The 26802-nt window shown below is 32.9% G+C and overlaps 1 protein-coding gene and 1 long non-coding RNA gene across 3 annotated transcripts in view; one reads left to right on the top strand and one right to left on the bottom strand.

Annotated features, from left to right (window-relative positions):
- The window catches only part of LOC125050921, a 49177-nt gene extending 22631 nt beyond the window's left edge, over positions 1-26546 (top strand). Inside the window, exons 1-7 of one of the 2 annotated variants that reach the window (XM_047651007.1) lie at positions 16374-16537; positions 16688-16755; positions 19192-19358; positions 20240-20423; positions 20928-21067; positions 22248-22470; positions 24980-26546. In XM_047651007.1, the coding sequence (XP_047506963.1) occupies positions 16725-16755; positions 19192-19358; positions 20240-20423; positions 20928-21067; positions 22248-22470; positions 24980-25050 (816 nt within the window). In that variant the 5' untranslated portion in view covers positions 16374-16537; positions 16688-16724 and the 3' untranslated portion in view covers positions 25051-26546. Of the gene's footprint in view, positions 1-16373; positions 16538-16687; positions 16756-19191; positions 19359-20239; positions 20424-20927; positions 21068-22247; positions 22471-24979 lie in introns of those variants that run through there. The other variant, XM_047651008.1, reaches the window with a different exon arrangement.
- LOC125050922 lies at positions 7886-10507 on the bottom strand. The gene is made up of 2 exons (XR_007117223.1): positions 9486-10507; positions 7886-7986 (listed from the first exon to the last, which is right to left on the bottom strand). It is a non-coding gene; the product is annotated as an uncharacterized LOC125050922 (long non-coding RNA).
- Positions 26547-26802: the final 256 nt, after the last annotated feature.

Below are 26802 nucleotides of genomic sequence, written 5' to 3'. Positions count from 1 at the left end.
CACTGCGAACGCTGCGGAACTTAGCCTATTCGAAAGACCTTCTATGTGTCGGCCCCACTGGAGTTTACTATCTAAAGTAATTCCCAAGAACACCGCATTATCAACAAAGTCTATTTCCTCGTCTTTAATTATTATTTGAGAATGACTACTTTTTACATTTGTAGTTACAAATTTAACACATTTTGTCTTCTTTTCGTTTAACTTAAGATTATTTGTATTAAACCAGTGAACTACACTGGAGATGGCACTGTTTACGTTATCAAGTGATGGATTTTGTCGTTTCACTTTAAATAAAAGCGAAGTGTCATCAGCAAACAGTACTATCTCGTGAAGCTCCTTTACAAGAAATGGCAGGACATTTATATAGACGAGGAATAAGAAGGGACCAAGTATGGAGCCTTGCGGTACTCCCATAGTAACAGAGGATCCCTGTGATATAGCTCCATTTACATTTACCTTTTGAATTCTATCGCTAAGGTATGATTCCACAAGATTTAGCGCTTTTTCGCCAATGCCATAGTGTTGAAGTTTCTTGATTAGGATTTCGTGATGGACACAGTCAAAAGCCTTTGATAAGTCGCAAAAAACTCCAATGGCATCATGAGAATTTTCCCAAGCATTTAAAATCTCGGAAATTAATTGAATGCCAGCATCTGCTGTGGAGCGACCTCTTGTAAAACCATACTGCTTTCTATGCATAATTTTATTATTATTAAAATGTAACATAATTGTTCAAGAATGATTTTTTCAAAGATTTTACTCAAAGCCGGCAGCACAGATATGGGTCTAAAATTTGTGGGGTCCGAAGTGCTGCCCGTTTTGTATAACGGTGTGATTTTACTTATCTTAACCAATAACCAATACTTTGTTTAACCAGCAAATCAATGAATGAATCAGCGTTTAATACTTTGCTTAACTTAGTGTCGATACTATCAACATTTATAGATGGTACTACAACGCAATTATATAAAAATCGTATATATCAAAAAGAAAACATATTTTTTTCTATATTATGTTTAGTATTTTTTGTGCTACGCTTAGGTATGTTTTATTATTTATTTTATTTATAAATTCTTGCCAACGTTTGGCATACTGATACATTGGTACAAGAAAAATAAAATACAAGATTTAATGTGACAAGCACTTTCAGTCAAACAAAACAAACACGAAGAGATTAAAAGAAATTAAACCAAAAAGTTAAAATATAAAACTGAAGGAAAATTGATTTAAAAGTGTTTTGTGTAGTTTAAATTGATTTAAAAGTTGTATAGTATAATAATCGGCTTAATATAATAATAATTTCTAATTAGTTTCCTTGAGGTTCCGAGTCTTATCATATAGAATCGCTATTACATTGACAGCATCACTCGGAATTTTTTTAACATTTCCCGCGCAAACTGGGTCGTAGATTGCCTGTTTGTCTAAGGGTCGATTCGACCAAACAAGAGTAAATCTTAATCTTAGAATAAATCGTCAGTTAATCGAGAGTAAATCAATTTTACGTTTTACCAACTACATATTCTAAGAATAGTGGGCTTATTCGGGAATTTCTACTATACCGCCGTTTCGCACGGAATAACAGCTTTTCCTAGAATAATTTAATGGCGTCAGTCAGTCCAATCAGCTGATTTCTGTCATTTCACAAATATGTATTCTGTGTTTTAATTTCAAGTCAACGCAACGCACTAAATTAATAGTCTAGCATTGTATAATGAAACGTTTAAACAATTTATTATTTATTTATTTGTTTTTAGATTTTTTATTTTCTATAATATTAGAATGAAATTCAACTGGGCTCAACAGAAGTTCCTTTTTAAACGAAAGCCTCAAACAAACAAGAAATAAAAACTTTTTGTTGTCGTTTGACACCTGTTAAAAGCTACTTTTTCACACTATAATACGGCAAAATCGAGTTGACATGATGTATGCTCTTACACTGTCCCGTTGTAGAACAACATTTATTTGCCGAGTTTTATTTTCGTTCACCATTCTCTTGCTATTCGCGTATTGTTATTCCTAGCGCAATTATACTATCGATTACGTGGACAAACGACTATGGATTTACTCGAGATTAAAATCATGGAATAGATTATCCTTGGAATAGTTACTCGTGTATAAATTGAAGTTTGGTCGAATCGACCCTAAGGGCTTTAAAATGAGTCATCAATTAATATAAATATAAAATACTTACGTTCTATGAAGTTTAAGGATAATGTTTAAACCCGTTCATAATATTGTGCTCTTCCTCAGGGGTATAATCCGACAACCCATTTATGTCGAAAGTGGACCCTGGGTAATTGTGGCTGTTCCATTCATTTATTTTTATTAAATTATTTACAAACGCTATATAGTGTTCTACACGATCTGCAGCATCTTTGTAGTGTTTGTTATAGTCTTTGATGAATTTTTCGAACAAGGCCGGAGCGTTGTTTATATCGTAATGTGGTTTTTTTTCTGGCGCAGAACTCACCAACGCAGCTACGAACAAGACACAAATTATGCGAATCATTGTAAGACTATTTACTGAATGCACTGATTTCTTTAAAAGTTATGGTTTATATACCTTTAAATATTACGGTATTAATGACAAAACAAAAACTCGTTAATGTTTAATGCTGATATTTTTTATCGATACGCTTATTGAAAAATAAGGTAACTAAGTCATAAATCGTAATCGTAAATTGTTCAGTCTGGAAAATTTAATTATTGTATTGTCAACTTAATGTTTTACATTATTCTAAAAGCATAAATTTTCTCTAGTAAGTTTAGGCTTTTAGAATATTAAAGTACATAATATTGTGCGATAAATAGTAACTTGTAATACAGTCAGGTATAGCTTCATCTCAATATTTGGACAATGTTGGTAGGCCATGAAAGCTGAAGTGAAATGGATTCGAAACTACTTGAATTATGAAGTTAGTCGTTGTTTGTCTCATTTAAATATTAGTTCTCTACTTATTAGTGCTGATTTTCTTGGTAATATGCGTTGAGGAACATCGCAGAAATATTTTTGATTGAAAAAGAAGAGTAAGAAAAGGATCTCCTTTTTACAGATTGTATGCCTGCAGAAATACATTTACACGAAATAGATATAAGGGGATATCAGACTTATTCAAAATGATAGATGTTGAAAGAATAAGAAAGAAGTTTGCCAAGTGGCTTGGGCGTGGTCCTGTGTGCACCCGGAGGTCATGAGTTCGTATCATTGCTGTGCACTAATGGATTTAAAAAAAAATTTTTTTTTCTTTATAATTTATATACCTAACATAACTACACATCTGTCAAATTCTTCTGCAATAATGTTGTACAGTATAATGCTGTATAATGGGCAGGTCATATTGCTAGAGCGCGGCATAAAAGATGGACACTAGATATAACAAAATGGACTGGACCTACTGGAAAGAGATGCATAGGACGACAAAAGAAAAGATGGACAGATGACAATATAGAACTAGCGGGAAAAAACTGGATGAATGTTGCTCAAGACAAAGAGAAATGGAAGAATATGGAGGAGGCTTTTACTCTGAAAGGTGCCAAATCAAACTAGACCTCCAAAAAAGAAAAAAAGGAATCTAACTTAATTTTTTTTTTTAAACTAATACTAACACAACAAATTGTACTAATATTAAGGAATGTAAACTAACCAATTTTTGTATTGATTAATAAAGCTTTAATAATAATAATAATGCTGTATACACAAACACTATGTCATATTAAATAGATCAAATATTTTATTGTCCTATTTTTGAAGTTATACTTCTTTAGGCGCGTTATGAAAAATTGATGAGAGTGAAATTTTACGATGCGCGCGCACCGTTACACAAAATTAACTAAGTAGTAATGCCCAGAGCCCCACAAATTCGCAACCCAAGGCAAATATACAATGTAAATACATAATTGTGTAGAAAAATAACAATGCAAAAGAAAATAATTTAAATTTGCGACAAAGACTCAGCGAAAGGTCTCTATATAACATGTCCACCAAGTCCATTTTTCATCACAGATTAATTGTAAATAATTTGGTTATAGCATATGAATTATTACAGTGAATTTGTATAGGTACCTAATGTGCGCGTTTTACTATCGAAATTGCACGCTTATCATAATGTTAACCGTGGAGAAATACCTAATGATAAGATTTGATATGGACAAAACATAACGTTTAATACACAAACTGAATAAACGAGAATGGAAGGGTAATGTCAATCAAGCATGCGGCGCCATTAAACCATTAAGGCCGATTTACATTATCTTAGTGTTTAGGAGAGTGCTTTAGTACAACTTGAAAGGCAAGTTCTTTAGCGTAGCGTTTACTAAAGCAAGTAGCGTTTACATGTTTCAACTAAAGTACTATCCTAAAGCACTCTCCTAAACACTAAGATAATGTAAATCGGCGTTTACACTTTATAGATTTTGTATGTGACAGGAAATCGTAAGATTCGCCGGGATAGCTGTCTCTATTTGATGTTACAGCGTGCTGACGATGTTTCTTGTATAAAATTTGATCATTTTGACCTCAATAATAATAATAATATTTATAGTGTCAGGGATAACCCTATTACCCGCAGTAGGAATTGCTAAGCTGAAACTGTAGATTACGGCTAGTCTTACTGTAATGTTAGCTGTAAAGTCCACTAGGGCTTTGCCAAATTATATTCAGCCATTTTGTAATACTTAAATACTTATATATTGTATGGATATTGGGAAAATAAATGAAACAAAGTTTTACGTTTGAGTTAGTTAAGTTAGAGTATTGGATATTTGTGTTAAAAATAAATTTCCTATGTTTTTTTTAAATTATACACTGGACCGTATAAATTTATGACGAATAGCAATTTATAATGAGTATAAGGATCTTGCTTTTGGGTATCAACGTATCCAGGGAATAATTGCATTCCACATGGGTCACAAATTTATATTAAATTTAACATAGAGAAAATTATGATCCTTCTTTCCGGCTAAAAAAAGCATACGGCCGAACCATGAGTTCTGAAATTGATTCTGATGAAATAAAAAAAATATATGTACAGAAGAAATAGTAATAATTTTCTTCAGACACAGATATCTTTTTACCTTTTTTTTACCAGCCTTTATTTATCAAACCAATTAGGAGTATATAAAATTACACACTTTGTCTATGATTAAAAAACGGGACTTTGCCCAAAGCCCGAGTGCCATACGTCAAAACTGTATTGCATTTCGCGCCATGTCTTTATATCCTATCTTTATCTATGCCTATTATTTCTGTGGCACACCCAAACGTTGTTGATTTAATTAAAATATTCTGTGTTCCCCTTTGTTGTGAAGTTTGTGTACCATTTACTAAATATATTAATATGTGACAAGGTACATAGAGCTTTAATCACCAATTCGTAAATCGCCACATAATCAAATACAGCTTTCCGTTTTAGGTCTATCCTTTTGGTGATAACCGTGAAGGGACCATCATTTGATTTAATTTAAGAGCCTTTGTATTGTTCCAATTTACTTATAAATGGGTGTGAAAAACAAAGGGCCGTGAAATACACACAATACTTAGTACAGATTGAGAGAAGTATCGGATAAATTATTGTATCTATTGGCTATGGTGACGCCGTGACGTTCATGTCCAAGTTTGATTCCCGGCGATATATTTATAATTTTAAAACCAGACATTTATTCCACTAGTAAGTATGTATGGTGGCATAAATAGAAGTATGTGCACTAAAGTTTAGCACACTCCTTTGAGGGAGATGCTCTCAGCTTTTGCTCCACCATCACAAAATTACTGTGATGAGGCACCTGTTTACAGCGCACTTCACTAGGCACATAAGAAAGTAAATTAGGTACAATGCATTTAAAACACAAGGAAGAAAATGTTAAATATTTTTGTTTTTAAATAAAGATCGTTCCTGCAAATTCATATTAAAATTAAACAAAATATACAATTTGGTTAAACCCTAATGACTTACATAACTTTTATAAATATTAAAATAAAACTGAAACACCTTATACCGAAGACGGTTTTATATGTGCGACATACATATATGCTAAATTTATATTCGATTTAGGTCTATTCATGATCGTATCATCAATCACACCATAGACAATTTACAGGATAAAATGCCTCTCAGTAAATTGTCTGGCGCACGTGACTATGACCACAGATTAGGATCGATGACGTAACACATTCGGTTTTTTTAATCTATGCAACTGCTTATTACCAATGTTTTGATAGTAATAATTGTAATCGCATATTTTATAACTAATGGAAGGATATTGATTGAATGTGAAATTTGAAATTAAAAGGAGATTTTTACGACAGTGTTATTGATAATAGTTTTAAATCTATAACATATAAACGCACGTACGTTCTTATTATGTGAATATTTTATATTATATTTATATATTATAGCAACATGTTGATAAAATGTGATGCACTTCTTGTTATGCTAATTATAGTTGGTTTATTAATTCTGAAACCACTGTAAAGAAGCAAACTGATGCTTTCTAGAATTTAATACTATACCTAGTAGAGTTAAGACTAAGGCGAATTAGAACAGTAAAATAGCTTTGAATTTCATTTTTACATAGGTACATGAATGCTCAGAAAGTGTGAGCTACTCGTAACAAGCGATTATGCCCCGTAACATCTATTTGCTAGTGACAGTTGCAAAATTGCTACTGAATCGTGCGATTCTCCCAGATTTTATCGATATAAGACCGCCGTGTTAGTTGAACTATTACAAATCATTTTATCATTATCCGTAAAGCGTCAAGAGGCACAGCACGTACTCGGCCCATCAATTGTATCCCGCGCCACGATCCCTCAACGTTATCGGAGCGAACAGTTTATGATCGAACGAAAAATTAAATTTTCTTCGGGAAAGTTCATAAATATCTTTTGTAGCTTTGTTGATAATGCTGCGCGTGTAGGCCGTTTAGAGTTTCAAAAAGGTTAATGAAAATAAAATAAGCACAAAATGTCCCTGCCCCATGTCTCTCTATGGATAACAGGATATTAACTACTATAGGATTGACAAATAATTATAAACTAGCAGACCGGCCAAGCGTTGCTGTGGCTAAGGTTTTAGATATATTACATAGTAGTAACCTATTCAAGGGAAACGGTAGGAGAACACCAGTCATGGGGACCACCATGCTTTTTTGGTGGTAATGCCATTAAATTGTAAATTATGTGAAACGATGGTACTTTCAACACAGCGCCATCTGTTAGAATTGTGACTATCAAATAATAAACAAATATTTTGCAATAAAATAATATTGCGGGTATAAATTGAGATGTAAGCTATCCTATCTTTTAAGTTAGATCAAACTGCACACAGTGTGCAAATTTGAATGAAATCGGTTCGGTAGTTAAGGAGTCTATAGCGGACAAACAACGTGACACGTTATTTATATATATAATAAGAAGATTACACCATCATCATAATCCTCTTTTTTTAGTCCATTTCTGGACGACCTCCTTCATTTACATTTTTTTCCTCTAGTGTGCCTTGCACTGGCGTCCGTCCACCTACTCGATGGGCAGCCGAATGGTCTTTGGTAGAACAAGGTCTCCGTTTAAGGAGCCTGCGGGCCCATCGGTTCTTATCCATGGGCGCTATGGTGCCTGCCCACCGCCGTTGCGACAGTCCTATACGTAATTACATACAATATAAAGTCTCCGATTATACTTAATTCGTGAAATGTTTTACAAAAGTATACACAATTAAAACAAGATTAATTATTACAAATTTTATTTAAAAAAAAATGTTAATCTGGAATTAAAATTATAGAAGTGACCGCCGAGTAATCTCGACGTCGTTTCGGGTGCTTTATTTTAAAATTGCTGAAATAGTGAGTATTTTTAATTTTTTATATTTCGCGTAAATAGAAGTCAGTATGATCAATATAGTTTAATTTCGTTTATAGTTTTGTCCAGTACAGATCATTTCAAGTTTATTCTTGGTTTTACGTATATTTTCTTCATCCCAGAGAGTATTGCTGAAAAAATAAACAAAAAGTTAGTGTGCAAGACGCTCTACGCTCAGCTAGAAGCTGACCGTGACATGCGTTTAACACTAAAGAGATTTATAACTTCGATTAAAAACATTACTTTCGTATGTTAAAAAATATTATGTTGGTTTGTGTACGCTTCAATTCGCATCAAGGATTGTTTTTATCAATTTTTTTATCATTTTTCTTTTTTATTATTTTATTTTTTCATTTATATTCCACAAGTATTGCAAAATTAAAATTATATGAAACGTTTTCTTTGTTTTGTTTCTCATTTCTCAACCATTCAATCACAATGTGCCACAGCGAAACTTGGCAGGGAACAGCTAGTAGTTTTATAATTAACGATTTTCGAACGAACCTTAATCAATTTAAGCCTGACAATTGTCAGTGCCAACTGTCAACTGTTAAAAATCAACGGCGCAATAACCTATCTTAACTCATAAATGTTTGACCTTTTATAAAATTCAAAAGGTCACAGCTTTGTTACATCATCGGATGAAGCAACAAAGTGAAACTTTAAGTCTGTATAATTTATAGAATAAAATCGATTTAGTTTTAATGAGATTAGAAAACAAAAATGTAAAGTCCATTTTGCATCTTTTTATATAATTTTTACACGCTTTATATTAGCTTCACCTGTATCTATGTATATGTATGTATGTATGTATGTATGTATGTAACCGACTCCTTCGGACTCGATTTTGACCCACTTTAAACGGACAGATTTAATTCAAACTTTGTACACTTATAAAGAATCAGCGACAATATAATAATTTCATAGGTTTATCTCGAAAAAAACAATGACATTTTTTTTAAGTCCACAAAGCAATACGATTAAATTGAGACAACACGTATTGCTGCTAGGACTAAAAAGTGGAAAAAAAAATGGTTAAAAAAAAGGTTCATCTACTAGATAATAAATATAGTTTAAAAAAACTATAAAACACGCTTTTAAAGCATTACCATTTTCAGCCTTAATTAGGAATTATTTTTCACTTTTTAGTTGGATGTGCTTTAAAAGCGTGTTTTATAGTTTTTTTTTAACTATATTTATTATCTAGTAGACGAACTTTTTTCTAACCAAAAACAAGGAGCCATGCATTTACTACCACAATATCATTTTATTGTTCGAAAAGCGTTGCGTACTTCTCTTCCATGTAACTAATATTAATTAAATTAAGATACGTTTCACGGATACGTAATAAACATAAAATCAGCTTGATTAGGTTTAAGTTTTTAATTATTTTAAATTTGCGTTTTCTTTTGCGTATATTTATGTTCCTTGATAATTTTTATGTTCTAATGCCTAGACATTAGAACATAAAAATTATCCATTATGTACCATTTATAGCGTCATATTTTCTTGAATTATTTATGTATGCATATTGTTTTAAGAACTTATAAATAATTGCAGTTAGATGAGGTATTGACTGCAAAATCTTTAGGAACAAAACAATAAATTTTTGAAAGTCATAAACACTAACCTTTTACATAAATCCTTCAACTTCTTCCTCCGCATTACTGTCGGATAACGAATTAAGTCCCGCTATAGACGATCTTCCCGACGAGTTCACTTCATTTATATATTTGAGATTATCAACGAAGTTTTTGTAATGTTCCTTGTATTCCTTAGCATCATTATACGATTTATTAAAATCCTTAATGTATTTCTCAAATAAATTTTTCGCGTCCTTTAAATCGTATATTATTGGCTTTTTACTTTGTTCTTCTCTCTCTAATTCTTCGTAAAATACATCAAACTCTTCGTTATCATCGTCTGGTTCGTAACAAATAGTAGTGGTTATAAATAACGTCAACAAAAAACAAATAGTGTACCTCATTTCGGAACAGACGCTTCAAATGGTGTGCGAGATGATCGCTTAAAAGTATTCGATTCAACATGCTTTGGCCTCCAGGAACAAGTTTCTGCCGATGATAAATAGTTTTTATTATCATAATACGATCATCTTTGATTATGACTTTAATATATATGCGTAGGTGTCGAGGTTGTGAGCTTGAAATGTCTAGATAAAAAAGATTTGCAATGCCATTTGTATTCTTCTTACGGCAAAACTTGCTACAGTCATTACAATTTTAAAAGATAAGTTAAATTACGTAAATTGATGTTCACTTGTTTGCTTACAAAAGAAAATATGCCATATTAATTCAGGCAGAATAAGGTTTCAGTCATATTAATTTAAGTTAGAAAATCGTTTGTTAGACCGTGTCATGTCACGTTTTTCAACTTTAGACTGTTCTGAAAAGGTGAATCCAATTAATTTATATTAATAATATTCGAAGCCGTTTAAAACTATTTGAATATAGGATTATTATTTATATTGAGTTTATAGACGCAAAACCAATTAAAATTTTGATTTGAAACAGCATAAATGTTGTCCTATCAATATTTGTTCTACAGATTTTATAAAGGATAATTAATCTGTTTTTAATATATTTATATAAGACAAACACAACTAAGACAAAACATCTCGATTACTGACTAACACAGAGTAGTATATTCGGGTATCTAGGGATATACTTCAGGGTATGGGCCTCTATTTTTTGGCTTCTTTTAATAATCATGTCATCTTTACAATGGTTCACTGGTCACTGGTCACTGGTCTTAATTAATATTAAGATTAAGTTTTCCAAATTTGCACCTTTTACTTTTCTCTTTCATTCAGGTTGACCGGAAGAGTTCGCTTTGTAGCGATAAGTCCGCCCGTTGCTTTTTGTGAATTGTTAATATTATAATTTAACTCTTGTGCAAAAGGAATAAAATAAATAAATAGATTAGAACCAGAGATTTGCGTTAGGTTAGCGCAAGGTTACAGTTGGTCCATAATCATGTTCAATATGTCCTGTTTCACTATATATAATGTACTCGTACATACACAGGAAAATCTTCTAAATCTAAGATAACACGGGTCAACACGAATTTTGAGTCTGCGTTCTGTACCTCTGATTTTGATTACTTATGCCTAACTAATTAAAGAAAAAATATTTTTATCTATTAAAGTTTGCTTTTGTAGTTACTACAACGAAATTTATTTTTTATGAAAGAGCTCTATTTTTTCATTTCAATTATTACATGTAAAAGGAAAACAGTTTTGAATTCACATTTTTTTATTGACTTTAATTATACAAGACGGCATATATAAAAAATAATACAAATAAGACTTTAAAAATGAACAGACTTGGTATTTCTTCTGTGTAAGTTGGAACTTTTTCGTATGAGCCCCCAAATGTAGTCACCCATCATTATATTGTCCTTGATAACGCTTTTCAAAGTTTATCACATCTTGGTGGAAACGTTCCCCTTGCTCTTCCGAATATGCACCTAAGTTGTCTTTAAAGTTATCCAAATGAGCATGTATCATGTGGACTTTCAATGACATTCTGCAACCCATAACTTTGAAGTTGTGAAGCATATCAGTAATAAGCTCCGTGTAATTCTCTGCCCTTCTGTTGCCAAGAAAGCCATTTATCACTGCTTTAAGGCTGAGCCACGCTTGTTTTTCGTGGGTACTGAGGAGCTGTAGGAATTGTTCACTGGCCATTATTTTCTTTATTTGTGGACCAATGAAAATACCAGCTTTAATTTTAGCCTCTGACAATTTCGGGAAAAAATTATTTTAAATATTGAAAGGCCTCAGAGTCTTGACGCAGAGCCTTTACGAACTGCTTCATAAGACCTAATTTAATGTGCAATGGAGGCATTAAAATATGATCGGGCTTCACAATCGGTTCATTTTTGACATTATGTTGTCCTATTTGAAACTCGCTCCGTTGTGGCCATGAGTGCTGCTGGTAGTGAAGTGCATCGGCTCTACTGTCCCATAAACAAATGTAACACGGATATTTAGTGTACCCGCCTTGCATTCCCATCAGAAATCCAACCATTTTGAAATCTCCTATCACTGGCAAACTTAAACGTACTCTTCATATTTTAAAACTTGTAGCAACATTTTAACGCTCTCGTAATTTTCTTTAAGCATTACAGAATGAGCAAGGGAAAGAGATGGAAATTTATTTCCATTGTGAAGCAGAACTGCCTTTAACAGTTTGTCACTCCCGCTACACACCTACATCCTCCCCTGCCCCTCTCCTGTATCTTCTATGCAACGGCTCCTAAAAAAACTGCTAAAACACTATAATATTCGTTTTACATTGTGTAAAGGTACAAAAGCAAACTTTATTTATTATAAATAGAGTTTCTGCTTCTTTTTCGATGTATACAATCAGAAAATATTCACTAAATAACAGACTCAAAGAAAGATATATTTTTTGTTGACTTGTGTAATCAAGAGATGTTAGGGGTTTGTAAACGCGTCACCTCGTTAGTGGCTACAACCTCCCCTGAATACATAAACTTGTCATTCTTGATTAATCCGCACGTGACTTGATTTAACTGTTAAAGAAAATAGTTTGAGACAAATCAGAATTGGACGTCTTAGGTAAAAATATATTCTAACGAACGTGCACGTTCCACATAAACTCTTTTACAAAAAGACTTTATAGGACATATGTTACGTATCGCTTGCCCCGGGGAACACTCGTAAAGCTATTACGAGTGTTTTAATGTTATGTCAGTTTTGACTTCCTTGGGCAATATAACTGTAATTTTTTTCAGAGTTTTCGCTAACCATTTTATCATAAAAAACACGAGGATGTCTTTATTCTACGGAAATTAATTTTGGAACAATGTTAGTAATTCACGTTTAAGTAATTATTGAAATAGATAGCAACAACCATAAAAACTGTTTAAAAACAAATAGAGAATGGTAATAATATGTTTCACCAACGTCATAATGTTTTCGCGAAAAGAGTGGTAATAATTACGTTCTGAACCAGTGTAACCCAACGTGGGGCGCAATTTAAGTGTTAAGTGGGGCCCTAGCGAACTGTGGAATCTCCTCCTAAAAGGCCGGAAACGCACCCACTAAAAATGGGTGTCTATGGGCTGCGATGACTGCCCTTTTTGGACGTCCCGCAAGCTCGTTTGCCCCCGTTTATATTTAAAAACAAATGCAGGAAGCATCAACAGCAAGGACCTCACTACATTAATATAGAAAACCCCTTAATAAAATTATTTGGTATTTGAATTTCAGTTTTTCTTTATGTTTTGAAAATTTACTTGTTGGTTCGTTGAAAATTTCCTAGTGAAAATTTAGAGAAAATTTCTTCATAAACCTATCAATTTTTTAAATTAATAATTATGTACATAAGGGGGCATAAGAATTTTCGGTACTGTAGGTGCGGCACAAAAAAGGTGAGGCAAACAATGTTCTAGACATTCGTCATAACGTGCGGCTTCTATGTCGTCCGTAATTATGTTTAAACAGTGAAACATTCGTAAAACGCTTTTGCTCTCCAGTCTAATTAGATACACTATTGTAATATACATTTAGCTACATTTGAGCTATTTACACTAAATACATAACAATGTTTAAATCGACAAATAGAAAAAATAGCTTTCGTTTGATATTTATATATGTAGGTACTAGCAGACCGGCCAAGCGTTGCTGTGGCTAAGGTTTTAGTTATATTACATAGTAGTAAACTATTTAAGGGAAACGTTAGGAGAACACCAGTCATGGGGACCACCATGCTTTTTTGGTGGTGATGCCATTAAATTGTAGCTTATTTGAAACGTTGAAACACAGCGCCATCTGTTAGAATTGTGACTATCAAAAAATAAACAAATATTTTGCAATAAAATATTGCGGGTATAATTTGAGATGTAAGCTAACCTATCTTTTAAGTTAGATCAAACTGCACAGGTAAAAAATTTGATTGATATCGGTTCGGTAGTTTAGGAGTCCATAGCGGACAAACAACGTGACACGTAATTTATATATATTAAGATATGTCAACGTAAAATTGTAAAAACCGTTAGATTGTAATCTATCTCGCGAGACTGTAAACTGTCGAAAAATTGTGAACTCAACGTACTGCTTACATTTTAGCGTATTATTATTCGGTAGATTATAATCTATCGAAGTGAAATCGTCAAATTGTGAAACGGTACGCACCTCGCGCGATGATTGGTCGGCTTTATAGTAGACCGTTATATGTCCATATTGTTAGGAATGAAACAAGGGTATCGGTCAAATAAAATAAATGCACTTGAAAAATTAGTATTTATTACTTAGTAGGTAATCAATAATTCGGACATCACATGATGAAAAAAAAATATATCAACATAAAAAAATCAGAAACGTAACAATATTTTCTCTTCAAACAGAAATTAAAATTGAAATATTAATGAAATTTCACTTAGATAGATTAATATATATATAGATAGATAATCTACCTAATAATAATACGTTAAATTGTAAGCAGTACGTTGAGTTTACAATCTTTCGACAGTTTATAATCTCGCGAGATAGATTACAATCTAACGGTATTTACAATTTTACGTTAACATGGATAATGTATTTAGTATCCTAGTAAAAATAGCATTACCAAAAACAAATTCCTTTCGTTTTTGCCGACCATTTTCATCGGACATTTTAATGAAGTCATCAAAAATGAATGTAAAAATTGCCATAATACGCGTGAAGTAATCACGCGTATTAATTTACACGATTATAAGTATACAGACTACACTCAAGAACGTTAGAACGCAAACTTCCTAAGGTTACATAGTGAATAAATAGGCAACATATTTAATAAATACTAATATTTAAAACATAATATAATTGTCTTTATAACACGGTCTGTACCTAATCTTTATTTTTCATAAGACAAGAAAAAAAGTACTTACATTTTTAGTTAGATCAACTTCATATATATATCATTAAATTATCGAAGCTGTTTGTGCGTGATTTATTTTGCGTATATAAATAATCATAAATCAACTAGGTTGCCAAAGACGATTTTCTAAGATTGAGTAGAATATGTTGTTATTTCTCCCCTCCCCCAAACAACTACCTTTTCCTTTATTAAATTGTTCATTTTTCATTATATAATGAATGTAATTATTGCTTTAACACAAACATTTTGTTGGTTTGAAATAAAAAAAACGTATAAATGTAACTGTGCCGATAAAATACGCGCCTATTAAAATATCATGCTTCATTGGTAAGCCTCTCTGGCATTGCTAATGCTTGTTGCTATAAATAGTTATATCTAACATAATCGTGATTTAAAAAATGGTGAAATGCAATATTAAAACCAATCGTAAAAATAATATTTAAGTTTTCTTACAGAGTAACAGAGAAGTTTTTATTAATACTAGGAGTATTATTTAAAATTGCGCAAGAAAGCGCGCCCTTTTTATCTTTTTCTTAGACTTCTGTAGTCAATGACATTCAAATTGTCACTTATGGCGCTATCTTTAGCGCCATTTTTTCGTGTCATCATCTTATGGCACCAACTTATGGCATTTGATAAAGAAGTGTACGAAACTAAAGACAATTATGGATAATTAAGCTTTTGTGTGAAATTGTATAGTACATTCTTAATTAATTTATATTGAAAAAAGTCGTTCGTACTGTTTATTTAAAGTTGTAAACATTTAACTCTCTCGTAACATTTGCATATCTAAAGATTTAGAAATTATTTTAGCATGGTCCTAAATAATTATTGTTCCAGAGGAAAATCATGAAGGGTTGTGTTTACTAAGCGTTACAATAACTTTAGTAATTAGGATATTTTTATTTACTTTTAAAGGTCTACATTGCAAAATACTAAGCATTATTTTCCGCAGATTACAGATTATTAATTATTTTATTAGATGACAAAGTTTAGTCTTTAAACTACGCAACAGATTTTAAATTAATGTTTCGACAAATGGTTACCCCAACAGCGATTCAAAAGGATAATACGTAGAAAATTTTCTACATAGTATAAAACAAAACTGTTTCCCGCCATTTTTTCTGTGCGCTTTTCTATTTTTTCTGAAAGTCAAATTATCTAACAATAGTATAAATATTTTTAGATTAAAATTAAGTCACGACTGTCAAGCCTTTACTAATATATAATCACTTGTGTATAAACAAACCCGTTAAAAATAAATTCAATTGTACACGCAAAATGTACTAAAAAGTTTAAATAGCATGTTGTATTACACTGTAAAAATTCCTGGCAAAAGTAAAACAAAAATAAAATTTGATGAAAAGAATAAAAATATAAATGTTTCTTATTTGATAAGGATTGAGTTATTTTTTTCTTAACAAAGATGATGTCTCTGTAAAGTGTTTGTGTTGTTTGTGTTGATGTTGTGATATGTGTAAAACTTTTCCTTCGCATAGAAATCGACTTGAAATATTGAACAACACTGTTTTGGTTATGAGAGCACCTTATTTGTTAACGATTAAAATAAATAGGAAGTGTTTGTAGAAAACTCAGAGCTTCTCTTAAGACTTAGAGATATTAAACTAAATGACCAAAGTTCCAGTGCGCATGTTTTCGCCTAAAGGAATGAAAAAGGACACTTTGTGTATTATCGAGACGAACGTCACACGCGTCGTAGCTGTTTCAGAGACAAGGGTCGACCTGCAAAGTTTAGAACTACACTTAACAGAACCAGGTTGTCACTATTGTCTACTCCAATAAATTTGGAATAAAATATATTAAGTTAGCTGGCAAATTCAGCTCCAGTACCTCCAGTTTTATTTTAGAGTGTTTTTGTGTTGCTTAATTTGAGTACGGTACTAATTTAATTACATTTTTATTGTAGCAAGGATTGCGCGTGAAATAATGTGTTAGTGATAAGCATGAAGATTTTTACAATATTAACAATACTTGGTAAGTTATTTTTAGCTATTTATAACATCGCGTTCTGATAAAAATACATTTGATTATATTGGCTATGGTTTTTGCGAGTGCTACAAATTTGAAAAACACTTCTTTAACAAGATATAAACTCGAATATATATCATTATTATCTCTTGCTATCTCTCTCTATGAGAGATATAAATAATGTACAGAATAGGTAGATAAGTAATATTTAAGTTGCATATAAATTTTATATCCGTAATTGTGAGTAATTTCCGTCCATTTTTATGATAGGCAATATCGCCTTGAATTGACCAGCGTTCACGTGAACGAAATGGGCTAATAAATCACTCAATGTGTCCATTTCATTACCACTTTCTTCTTTTCTGTAGAACCCACTCAATAGTAATAACAAAAATGCTTCGTAAAAAGCTTTTAAAACAAGGCATCTGTAGATATGATTATAACTTTAAGTCATGCGCTTTTTTGTTGTTATATACTTAATTAAAGAAATAATTTTTATTAAACAACTTAACTTAAAACCCTAGCATCCATTGGCAAAAGAGTGCGTTGTTTTTCTCGCCACGCCGCGCTCAACGACATCGTATGCCGTTCTCTTGCCTACGTCAATGTTCCAGCCATTTTGGAGCCAACATGCGGATGCCTCATTGATGCCTTAGAGGGTGGCACGGGCTTTGGTAAGGGATGCTACTTGTGTGGACACGTTAGCTCCCTCACACGTCCCTCGGATAAAATCTGGGGCGGCCGCAGAGCAGGGGGGAAATAATAAACGGCTCAAATATAAGAAGAAGAAAGTCTTTCCTCCAACTTCGATTTTGTTCCCTTTGGAGTTTGGAGCCTACTCCAAAACCGCGCCTGTGCACTTGAACTAGGGTTAGGGCTAGGGGCACTAATTAAAGATTTAAGTTGGCGCCTGGTAGATAGTACCCAGATCCCAGAGCTGGTGCTTTCCTCGCTCAGCGAATAAGTATCGCAATACAGCGAGGAAATTCTGCCAGCTTTAAAGGTACACTGCTACAGGGACCAAACTTTTTAAATTTGTTTTAATTTTCTATTTCATAATTTATATATAAAAATAATATTACCATATATTATCTGTCTTCACCTAACTTTTATCATATACTAGCTGACCTGGCTAACTTCGTTCCGCCCTACAACCTTATAATATCGTTGTTACTTTAATTTAACTTATTTTAGGATTTCATTAATGTTAAGTATTACATTAATACAACTTTTTTGCAAATACAGAAATGTTTTATTGCTAGCCATTGCGAAAGAAGAATGGCAGTTTTACACATTAGGCATCTTCTCTCTAGCGTCAATATGGCGATACTGCATGTTAAGCACTTTCTGATATCCAACATCTTTTGTTCAGGATCAAAGCATGGTTATGCATCTCCTCATTCACCTCAAGATCGGAATTTCTTGAACTGACACGAATTCGACGTAAAATGATGCGTAGTTTTGTCAACAGATGGCACCATATGGTTTTTGCATTCGTAAAATTAATTAATTTGTTTATTGTTATTCGATAACTTATCCGATATTTTATTGCTTATTCTGCTATTCGGGACGGAAACAAATCCAACAAATCAAAAACCATGGCAATCGGTCCAACCGTTCTCGAGTTATAAGTGTTGTAACAAACACGACTTTCTTTTATATATATAGATTGTAATGTTATATAGTAGAACAAAACAAACAATGCGATCGATTTATTTTATTTATTTCCTATTTTTACAGTAACTTAATAATAATACAATAGAAAACTAATTAATATAAAAATTAAACTAAAAACATAATATAAACAAAATAAAAAACCTAAACCTATTTATAACTAATTATAAAGAATGCAATACTTGTGAATTCAGCCTGTGTACAACTAAATGTATCCATCTCATGTGCAAAAACATTCAGGGTTTTGTATGTTTACATAATAATATTACCCGTTGTTGAAGATGCATATATAATTCAGTCATGAAGTGAAACCGTCTTCATAAAAACCCAAGGAATTAAACGAGCAGCAGTAGAGTTCGTCAAATGTATATGTCACCGTAAAATTGTAAACACCGTTGGATTGTAATTTGTAATCTATCTCGCGAGATTGTGAACCTCAACGCACTGCTTACAATTTAACGTATTATTATTCGGTAGATTGTAATCTATCGAAGTGAAACCATCAAATTGTGAAACGGATAGCACCTCGCGCGCTGATTGGTTGAACGGAATATGCCACGCGCCACCATATATGTTTGTTAATTCATTGTGAAGTTTCGCGGTTTCACTTCGATAGATTATAATCTACCGATTAATAATACGTTAAATTGTAAGCAGTGTGTTGAGGTTCACAATCTTTCGACAGTTCACAATCTCGCGAGATAGATTACAATCTAACGGTGTTTACAATTTTACGGTGACATATATATTAGCGCATGATTTTTCCAGCATTAACCTCAGCATACAAGATCACGCAACTAAAGGTGCCGCTGTATGCAGACCCGCGGCGTGCAGCAGAACTCATCTGTGATTTTCAGATGAATGACGAGACTCTACACTCTGTCAAGTGGTATAGAGATATGCATGAGATCCTTCGATATAACCCCTCTCAAAAGGCAAGTTGTTTCTTAGTTGTCTGTTTTCTGATTTTATAAAGGGGGCAATGATTCTGTACCACACGAGCCAATACTGAAAGAACTGCATCGGAATTGGTTAGACATAATAGGTCACTCTAGAATAATCTACATCATTATCTACGGAAGTGCCCCACAATGTTATACTGCTGCAGCGCGGTCAACGCTTTTATAAAAAAAACTAAAAATGTTTTAAAGTTGCTTAATACTGTATACCTACTATACATACTAGTTATTATTACGAGATTAGTTATATTAGTTAATAGTTTTTCGAGACACATATCAACATTGAATCATTCACAACGATTTGATTGTCCTAATTTTCTAGTCCTAACATGACAAACATGAATAAAATAAAATAGGCTTATTGCGTAAACCACGTAGAAGCATTAAGTCTGCTCTCTTACGTCTATGTAAGTGGTTCAATTCCAATCGCTGACAAGTCTCGTAGTCCATTGAAATGTTACAATTAGAGGGCCAAACTGAACATTTGTTAGAGGACATAATTGTATTGTATGGAATATGTAAGGGGGTGTCAATACAAGCTTAAACCCAAGTTTGTGGGGTTGGCGCCCTTGACCCCGGCCGCCATCTTGGAAGAAGGGGTGAAAACACGTTTTTGGCGATATCTACTAAACTTTCCATCGTACAAAAAATTTGTGAAGACATATTTTGTAGCAAATCGCTTTGCCTAAAATTATGTCCGTGTGACTTTTTATCATAAAGCCAAAATTCAAAAGTTATGTTGTGCGTTTAACTCTGGCAAAGTGTCAGCTTAGCTCCCGTCACCAGTAATTCAACTTCTACGACTTATTTTATAGTAACTATTCTATATAGCTAAAACTGTTTTTATTCTTTAACAGCCTTCGATAAGACTATTTAACGTTACGGGAATAATTGTGCAAGGCGGTGAGTGCCAGGCGGAATGGTGTATGGTGCGAGTGATGCCTCTACCGTTCGCCGTCCGAGCGGCCTTTACTTGCGAGATATCCACCGAAGGACCAAGATTCCAGATAGCGAGACAGACCAAGCACATGACTGTTGTTGGTTAGTTTTCTAATATTTACGACCATACTACCACACCATATCATCCCATATCATAATATTTTATATACATATTTTAAAGCACAAATGTTAATTGTATCAGCTAACGTTTTAATAATTTACCTTCAAAGGGATTTTAGGTGTAGGCGGTTGTGACAAGATTCAGATTCAAAGTATGACTCCGTATGTCGTAATCCATGACGTTTTTGATCATTTAATGATTTTGATAAACATCTCCTGCCAGGTTTTCTAAAGAGAAAACAAAATTAAAATTTCTCATACTTTGTTTAATTTAACCATGCAATTTTAATATTTAATGAGTCTTAGGCGTAAAATCGTTCACAATATATTGAAGCAGAAATGTTCAGATGTGTTGAGTTTCTTGCCTATAAGTGCTTGTCACATAAAATATTGTATTTTAGTTTTCTTGTATCACTGTGCCTAAGCTTTTATAAATAAAAACCTTGTGTTGATTATTATTTGTATGCATAATATGATACTTCCTAGCGATGCCAGAGAGGGATCCTGTCATAATTGGAGCTCCCAAATTAGTGAGACCCGGAGAGCATGTATTGCTTAATTGTAGCTCGGACTTCTCGCTGCCACCTGCAGATATCAATTGGTATATTGGTAACGAGGTTCAAAAGGTAAGTTCTATATTTATCAATTATTTATACTTATCTATTATAGGATATCGGATTAAAACACGAATAATTCTGACAATTGTACAGTGTAAAAATACGTGTACTTATGTACATGCGTTAGAAGTTATACTTCTTTGGCGTAATAATTTTCTTCGAGCACTTTAGAGGGACGTTTCCCTCTTCGAATTGCATTTTTCTTGTCCAATGGACACTTCCAACTGAAACGATATAATATGTACTAATCATGATATTTTACGATAGACACTAATAGATCTATACTATGTTTTAATTATATTGGAACGGGTTTTCGCGTATAGAAATCATTATGTTTGTTTAATAAACACGACTTTGAAAAACACTACGCCATGACAGACAATTATCGATAAAACAGAGCAAGCGCCAACTAGCGGCCCAGACTGTTTTACCGACGTTTGAACAGATATTCAGGGTGTCGATTTTTTGTGATGGTGTGTGCGCACATCGTAAAATTTACTGTCATAATTTCTCCCTAATGCGCCAAAAGAATTATAACTTCAAAAACATTAACTTTAACTTAAATTAGTGTGAAGCATGTGGATTTTTATCTGGTAATGTGTCTTTCAAATTGAGGTAATATAAAAGTAATAGATAAAATTTTTACATTAAACAATTAAATCTTTTCATCTTTCTCCTAACCATTACACGCCATCCATAAGCGGATTACTATCATTTGAAATAATTTCATTGAATATTCTACGACTAGTCACCACCAATATTTCGTTTATAACTTAACCGTAAAGACCTTTGCATTTCAATAATAATTAAACTAACACGTCTTTGTAAGACAAGACGTAAGCCGAACCAACATTTAGCATCAGCAAATAGCAATAGACACAAGGGGCTACATTGCAATGTTACCAAATACTGCTTATCCTAACACAGGTACTTCAATTAAATTAAAGACTTAGCCCTAACTAACATTGCTTTCAATCTCAAATGGAATTAGAATATTTGGATTCATTCATGACATCTGTACTGTCCTTAATTAAATTGATATCCTGTTCTAATATACCTAAACCAAAGCTGCATATACAAGCGAATTTTGAGTTTATCGCGAACAGAAAGACGCAGTGGAGGACTTTTTACGACAAATAATGCTTTTAAATTCATTATCAAGTGTTACTTAATCTTTTTAAATTCTTAGCAAGAGCTGTGGCAGCGTACGGAGCTAAGTTTACCCCAAGCGGGAGGTTTACGTAGCTCCTGGCGCGTTCTTCACCTTGCAGTCCCGTCAGTAGAGAGCGGCGCATTGCGCGTGCGCTGCGAGGCTGAACTGCCAGTGGAGCCACCAGTCCTACGTGATACTAGCATTGTCCTTACACTAGACTCGCGTACGCAACTCTTCTCCAAATACGTTGCCAACACGGGTAAGTTTAGTAAATTTCCTTCGGAATTAATGACACATCAAACATTTTCGACTGTCGTACTTGCTAGAGCAGATTATATTTAATAGTTACTGACCCATTTTAGAAGCGATTCTGACAACTTTGTCTGAATGTTTGACGTGGTTCTTTCAATATAAGGTTGTAATTCTAACCTAAACATTAAAGTCAAAGATGAAACGGTCAAATTTTGGTTCAATCCAAGTCATGTTACGATTGTTTTTAATGCAAATGGACAGGAGGCTCACCTGATGTTAACCGCCGCCCATGGACACTTACATTGCCAGAAGGCTCGCAAGTGCGTCGCCGGCCTTTTAAGAATTGATATATTCGTTCGGAAATACTTCAGTGGGCAGCTGGATCCACATAGTGCTGGTGCGCGGCAAAAATTTCGTACAAATTGAATGAACGAAATCTGATTACCTACTGCCGAGGTGGAAAGAAAAACTGCCTGTTTTATTCCACGTCTTGATATGAATATTGAATAAGCGATGTATCTCAGTTATAGGTTGTGAATAGGCTCGCAATAAGAGCTCATGGTAGGCCCCCAGATAGCAAACGCTATTGGGTGTTGCCAATAATAATAATACAAACTATTGAAGCAGCCCTGCGATTCTGTAACTCACTTTACGCATTCTGAAAAGGTGGGAGCTTGTATTTGATTGTTTATCAGAATGCCAAATCATAAAATGACTGCTTCACGACTGATTTGATAGCGACCGCCGATGCGAAAACCGCTGTGTGAGTTCGAAAAGTTAGTTACAGAATTGCAGGGCAGATCTTTAGCATGTATGACTTACTTCTGTTCTGACACTTATTGTCACGTTAGGAAGTTTACGCTTTTCTCGTACACACACACAATAAATTTTAGCACACTACATGGTATAATATGTAAGAGATGTTTTAAGCTGGTGCGCTTCACCGAACGAGTTTTTAAGATAGGAAGTTAAATCCCGAATTCGACCTTAAATCTAATTTCTTTTTCGTTTCATGCATTACAGTTGAAACAAAGCCAAGAATTTTGTAGGAAATTAAATACACATTGCAATAATGCTTTAGCCATTTTAATACTATTAAGAATACTACGACCTGCAAGTGGATAAAGATTAATACGAAAGTTTTAATACTACATCAGTCAAATTGGTTTTTTGTATGAAAAGAATTGTTAAATTAACAAATATTTTATTTATTTAGTTAGCCAGTTTATATAGTATAAGATCCCGCTATACAACGACCTTCACCGAGATGCTTATTTAATGACACTTATTTTATATTTAATTTAATATGTCAATAAATATAATCCGTATGGGTTGCCTAGCAAATTTCAGTCCAGAGTATGTTTAATTAATATTAAAAAAAAAATTTTTTTTTTATAATTTGCATGTAGTAAATTTTTTGAACGTTTTTCAATCAATATTTTTAATCAGGGTAGTATTATATATGTATCACTAAAACCTTCTTTTATACTAAAGATGTATATATACTTTAGTGTCACATAATAAATATACACATAAATAATTAATTGATTAAAAACAACCTAACTTTTGCATATTCTATGGGCTTCATACTTTCGATTGGTATAGAATTTATCTAATAATCATACCGGTGAAATGTTTAAAAAAATATTTTTTTTTTTAATTAATTAAAAATATTCTGGACTGAAATTTGCTAGGCAACCCATATGGATTATATTTATTGACATATTAAATTATATATAAAATAAGTTTCATTAAATAAGCATCTCGGTGAAGGTCGTTGTATAGCGGGATCTTAGACCAATACAAATGACAAAACCAAATGTTTAAAACGAATTACCATGAACGGCCTACCCTAGTGAAATATAATACTTATGTGTATTGGTGTGTCTGCGCGTACATTTGTGTTTATGTGTGTGGGCGTATTTGTGTATGATATGTGTGACTATTTACTTAATACATTATTGTAAGAGGCCTTTGTTTCATTAAAAGTGTCAAATTGAGAAAAAATCATTATACAGTGTGTACTGTGTGTGTGTGTGCGTGTTTGTGTAAGGTTATGTGTGACTATTTACTTTATAAATTTTGTATATCATTTTGTAGGAGGCTTTATTAAATGTCAAAATGAGAAAATATACTTGCCACAAATTCCATAAATAATGGAAAAGTGTTTAGTGTTTAGTTAGTTAGTTATTTTATATTATATTTTTAATTGTATTCTGTACTTAAAACATTATAGTACATTTTAATATAAATTAGATGTTTTACGGTTCATTATTTAAGTAACAATGTACAACAAACCTATGTAACATGACACAAAGTATTACGAAAATTTACTATTTATTACAAAGCATTTTTCACGCCGTTTTTTTAATTAATTACTAATACGAACATCGCGCATATACTAGAGCCACCCATCATAGTTATGTCTCGGCATCCCTCCCCCGTTACAGCATTTCTTGCAAATTGTCATGGAAAGTAACAAATATTGATTAAAGTATTTTATTTTTATCTTTCAGGCGCAAGAATCGACTTTCAGTTAGTGTGGGCGACGATGTGGGTATATGTTCAAATAGTAGTAATATTATGAGCCACATACAAGACACGTTAAAATTTAAGTATTACGAACAAAAGTACAAAAACAAAACGAAATTTTTGATAGTCGCATTGTGATTTCAGCAAAGGTTTAGCTTGCCATTCGCTACTTTTAATATCTATACACAGCAATTGTATAAGTGTATTTAATATTAATACGATATGGGGTAGATACTTGTCTGTGTCCGTTTCACTGATAATGTTTACCAGTGGCGTAACAATAGGCTGGCAAAATGCCACGGGCCCCCGACCCAAAAGGGCCCAAGAGATATTATGTTCTATGGAAGAATGTGAAGTCTCCAATAAGCATTGGGATAGCGTGGTGACTACAGATCATTCCCTCTCGCCTAAGAGAGGAGGCTTATGGCCATTAGTGGGACATATACTACGTATAATTGAGTACGAAGTTTATTAAAATTGAACTGAGTACAACGTGACGATTTTTACTGATAGGATCCCATCAAAAGTATTTGCCACGGGCCCCAGATGGTATAGTTACGCTACTGATGTTAACTGAATTTAATGTTTGGGAGAGTTAAACTAGGAAAAACGCTGACGACACTGAATTACGGATATTATTAATCTTAATCGAAAACCTAATATATTTAATACCGTAGTTTTTAATTTATTTTAATAACTGTACATAAATTAATTACTTAACAATAATGTTTTAATATTTGTATACTAGTTTTGTAGATAAGTCTATTGTAAATAGTTTTATTAAAGTCATAAAATGTACTTTCTTTTGTCTTTATATCCTTATTCTCTAATTCATAGTAAAATAGATTAAATACAGAACTGATACTGCATTTAAGCCATACAGGTAATATTTTAATAAAGACACTTTGAATATTATATGATGACGAAATAGGTATTATATATTTCGAAATGAGAAACATTTTATACATATACGTAATTTTAAATAAGTCAAGCATAGACGACAGACTTGTTTTTGAAGGGTTTTCTTAGCTTTTTTATACACCTCTTGAACTGTCGCGTCTATTCATGCTCTGTCATGATGTTTTCTGAAAGCTCTTGGCTGTTTCTTAAAGTATCCTATTTACTCCAAGTACTTTATATACGCTCGTAGTTATAGAAGAAAAACCTAGGTAGTGAATATAAGAACGTTTTTTTATCTTAATTGGCTGATCAGTTCTAAATTGAAAAAGAATGGCTATAATATTACCTACTGTAACAATTCTATGTGAAAATTTCGAAATTCTAGGTGAGTTCAGTAATTATGAATGTTGCCACTATCTATCATAGCAAATGAGCAAAACGAGGAAAAACTGATGGCAAAAGTCAGATATTACACACAATTATCGTTTGTTTCTCAATCTTGTCTGCTCCAAATAACAAAAAATATTTCAATATATCGAGGAGCAAGATTGATAATATCGTGTTTTATGAAATATTACTCTAATATAATACGTGTACCTACACTTGAAGGATAACTAACCATTTCATGAATGATGTTAGGAACGGAGTACAATTTATCTAAGACCGAATTGACATGAAGTGAAAGTGGTCTAGTTTTAAATAAAAAGATATTATACGTTATTTATCTCTGTGTTTATTTAATTAATATGTATAATTATTTACTTACTACGCTGACACCACTAAGCGAGCCTTGGTCCCCGAACTAGAGAACGCGACCTATTTATGAGTATCTTGGAATATCCCGAAATACAGATCGTTAGAAAGACGCCGTGGAGAACCGTAGAGGACAATATCTTGCATATTTCAT

The sequence above is a fragment of the Pieris napi genome, chromosome 7 (assembly GCF_905475465.1).
Source record: "Pieris napi chromosome 7, ilPieNapi1.2, whole genome shotgun sequence".
Classification (NCBI taxonomy): domain Eukaryota; kingdom Metazoa; phylum Arthropoda; class Insecta; order Lepidoptera; family Pieridae; genus Pieris; species Pieris napi.
Note: the sequence above shows the minus strand (reverse complement) of the source record. Positions and strands in the feature narration are given on the sequence as shown.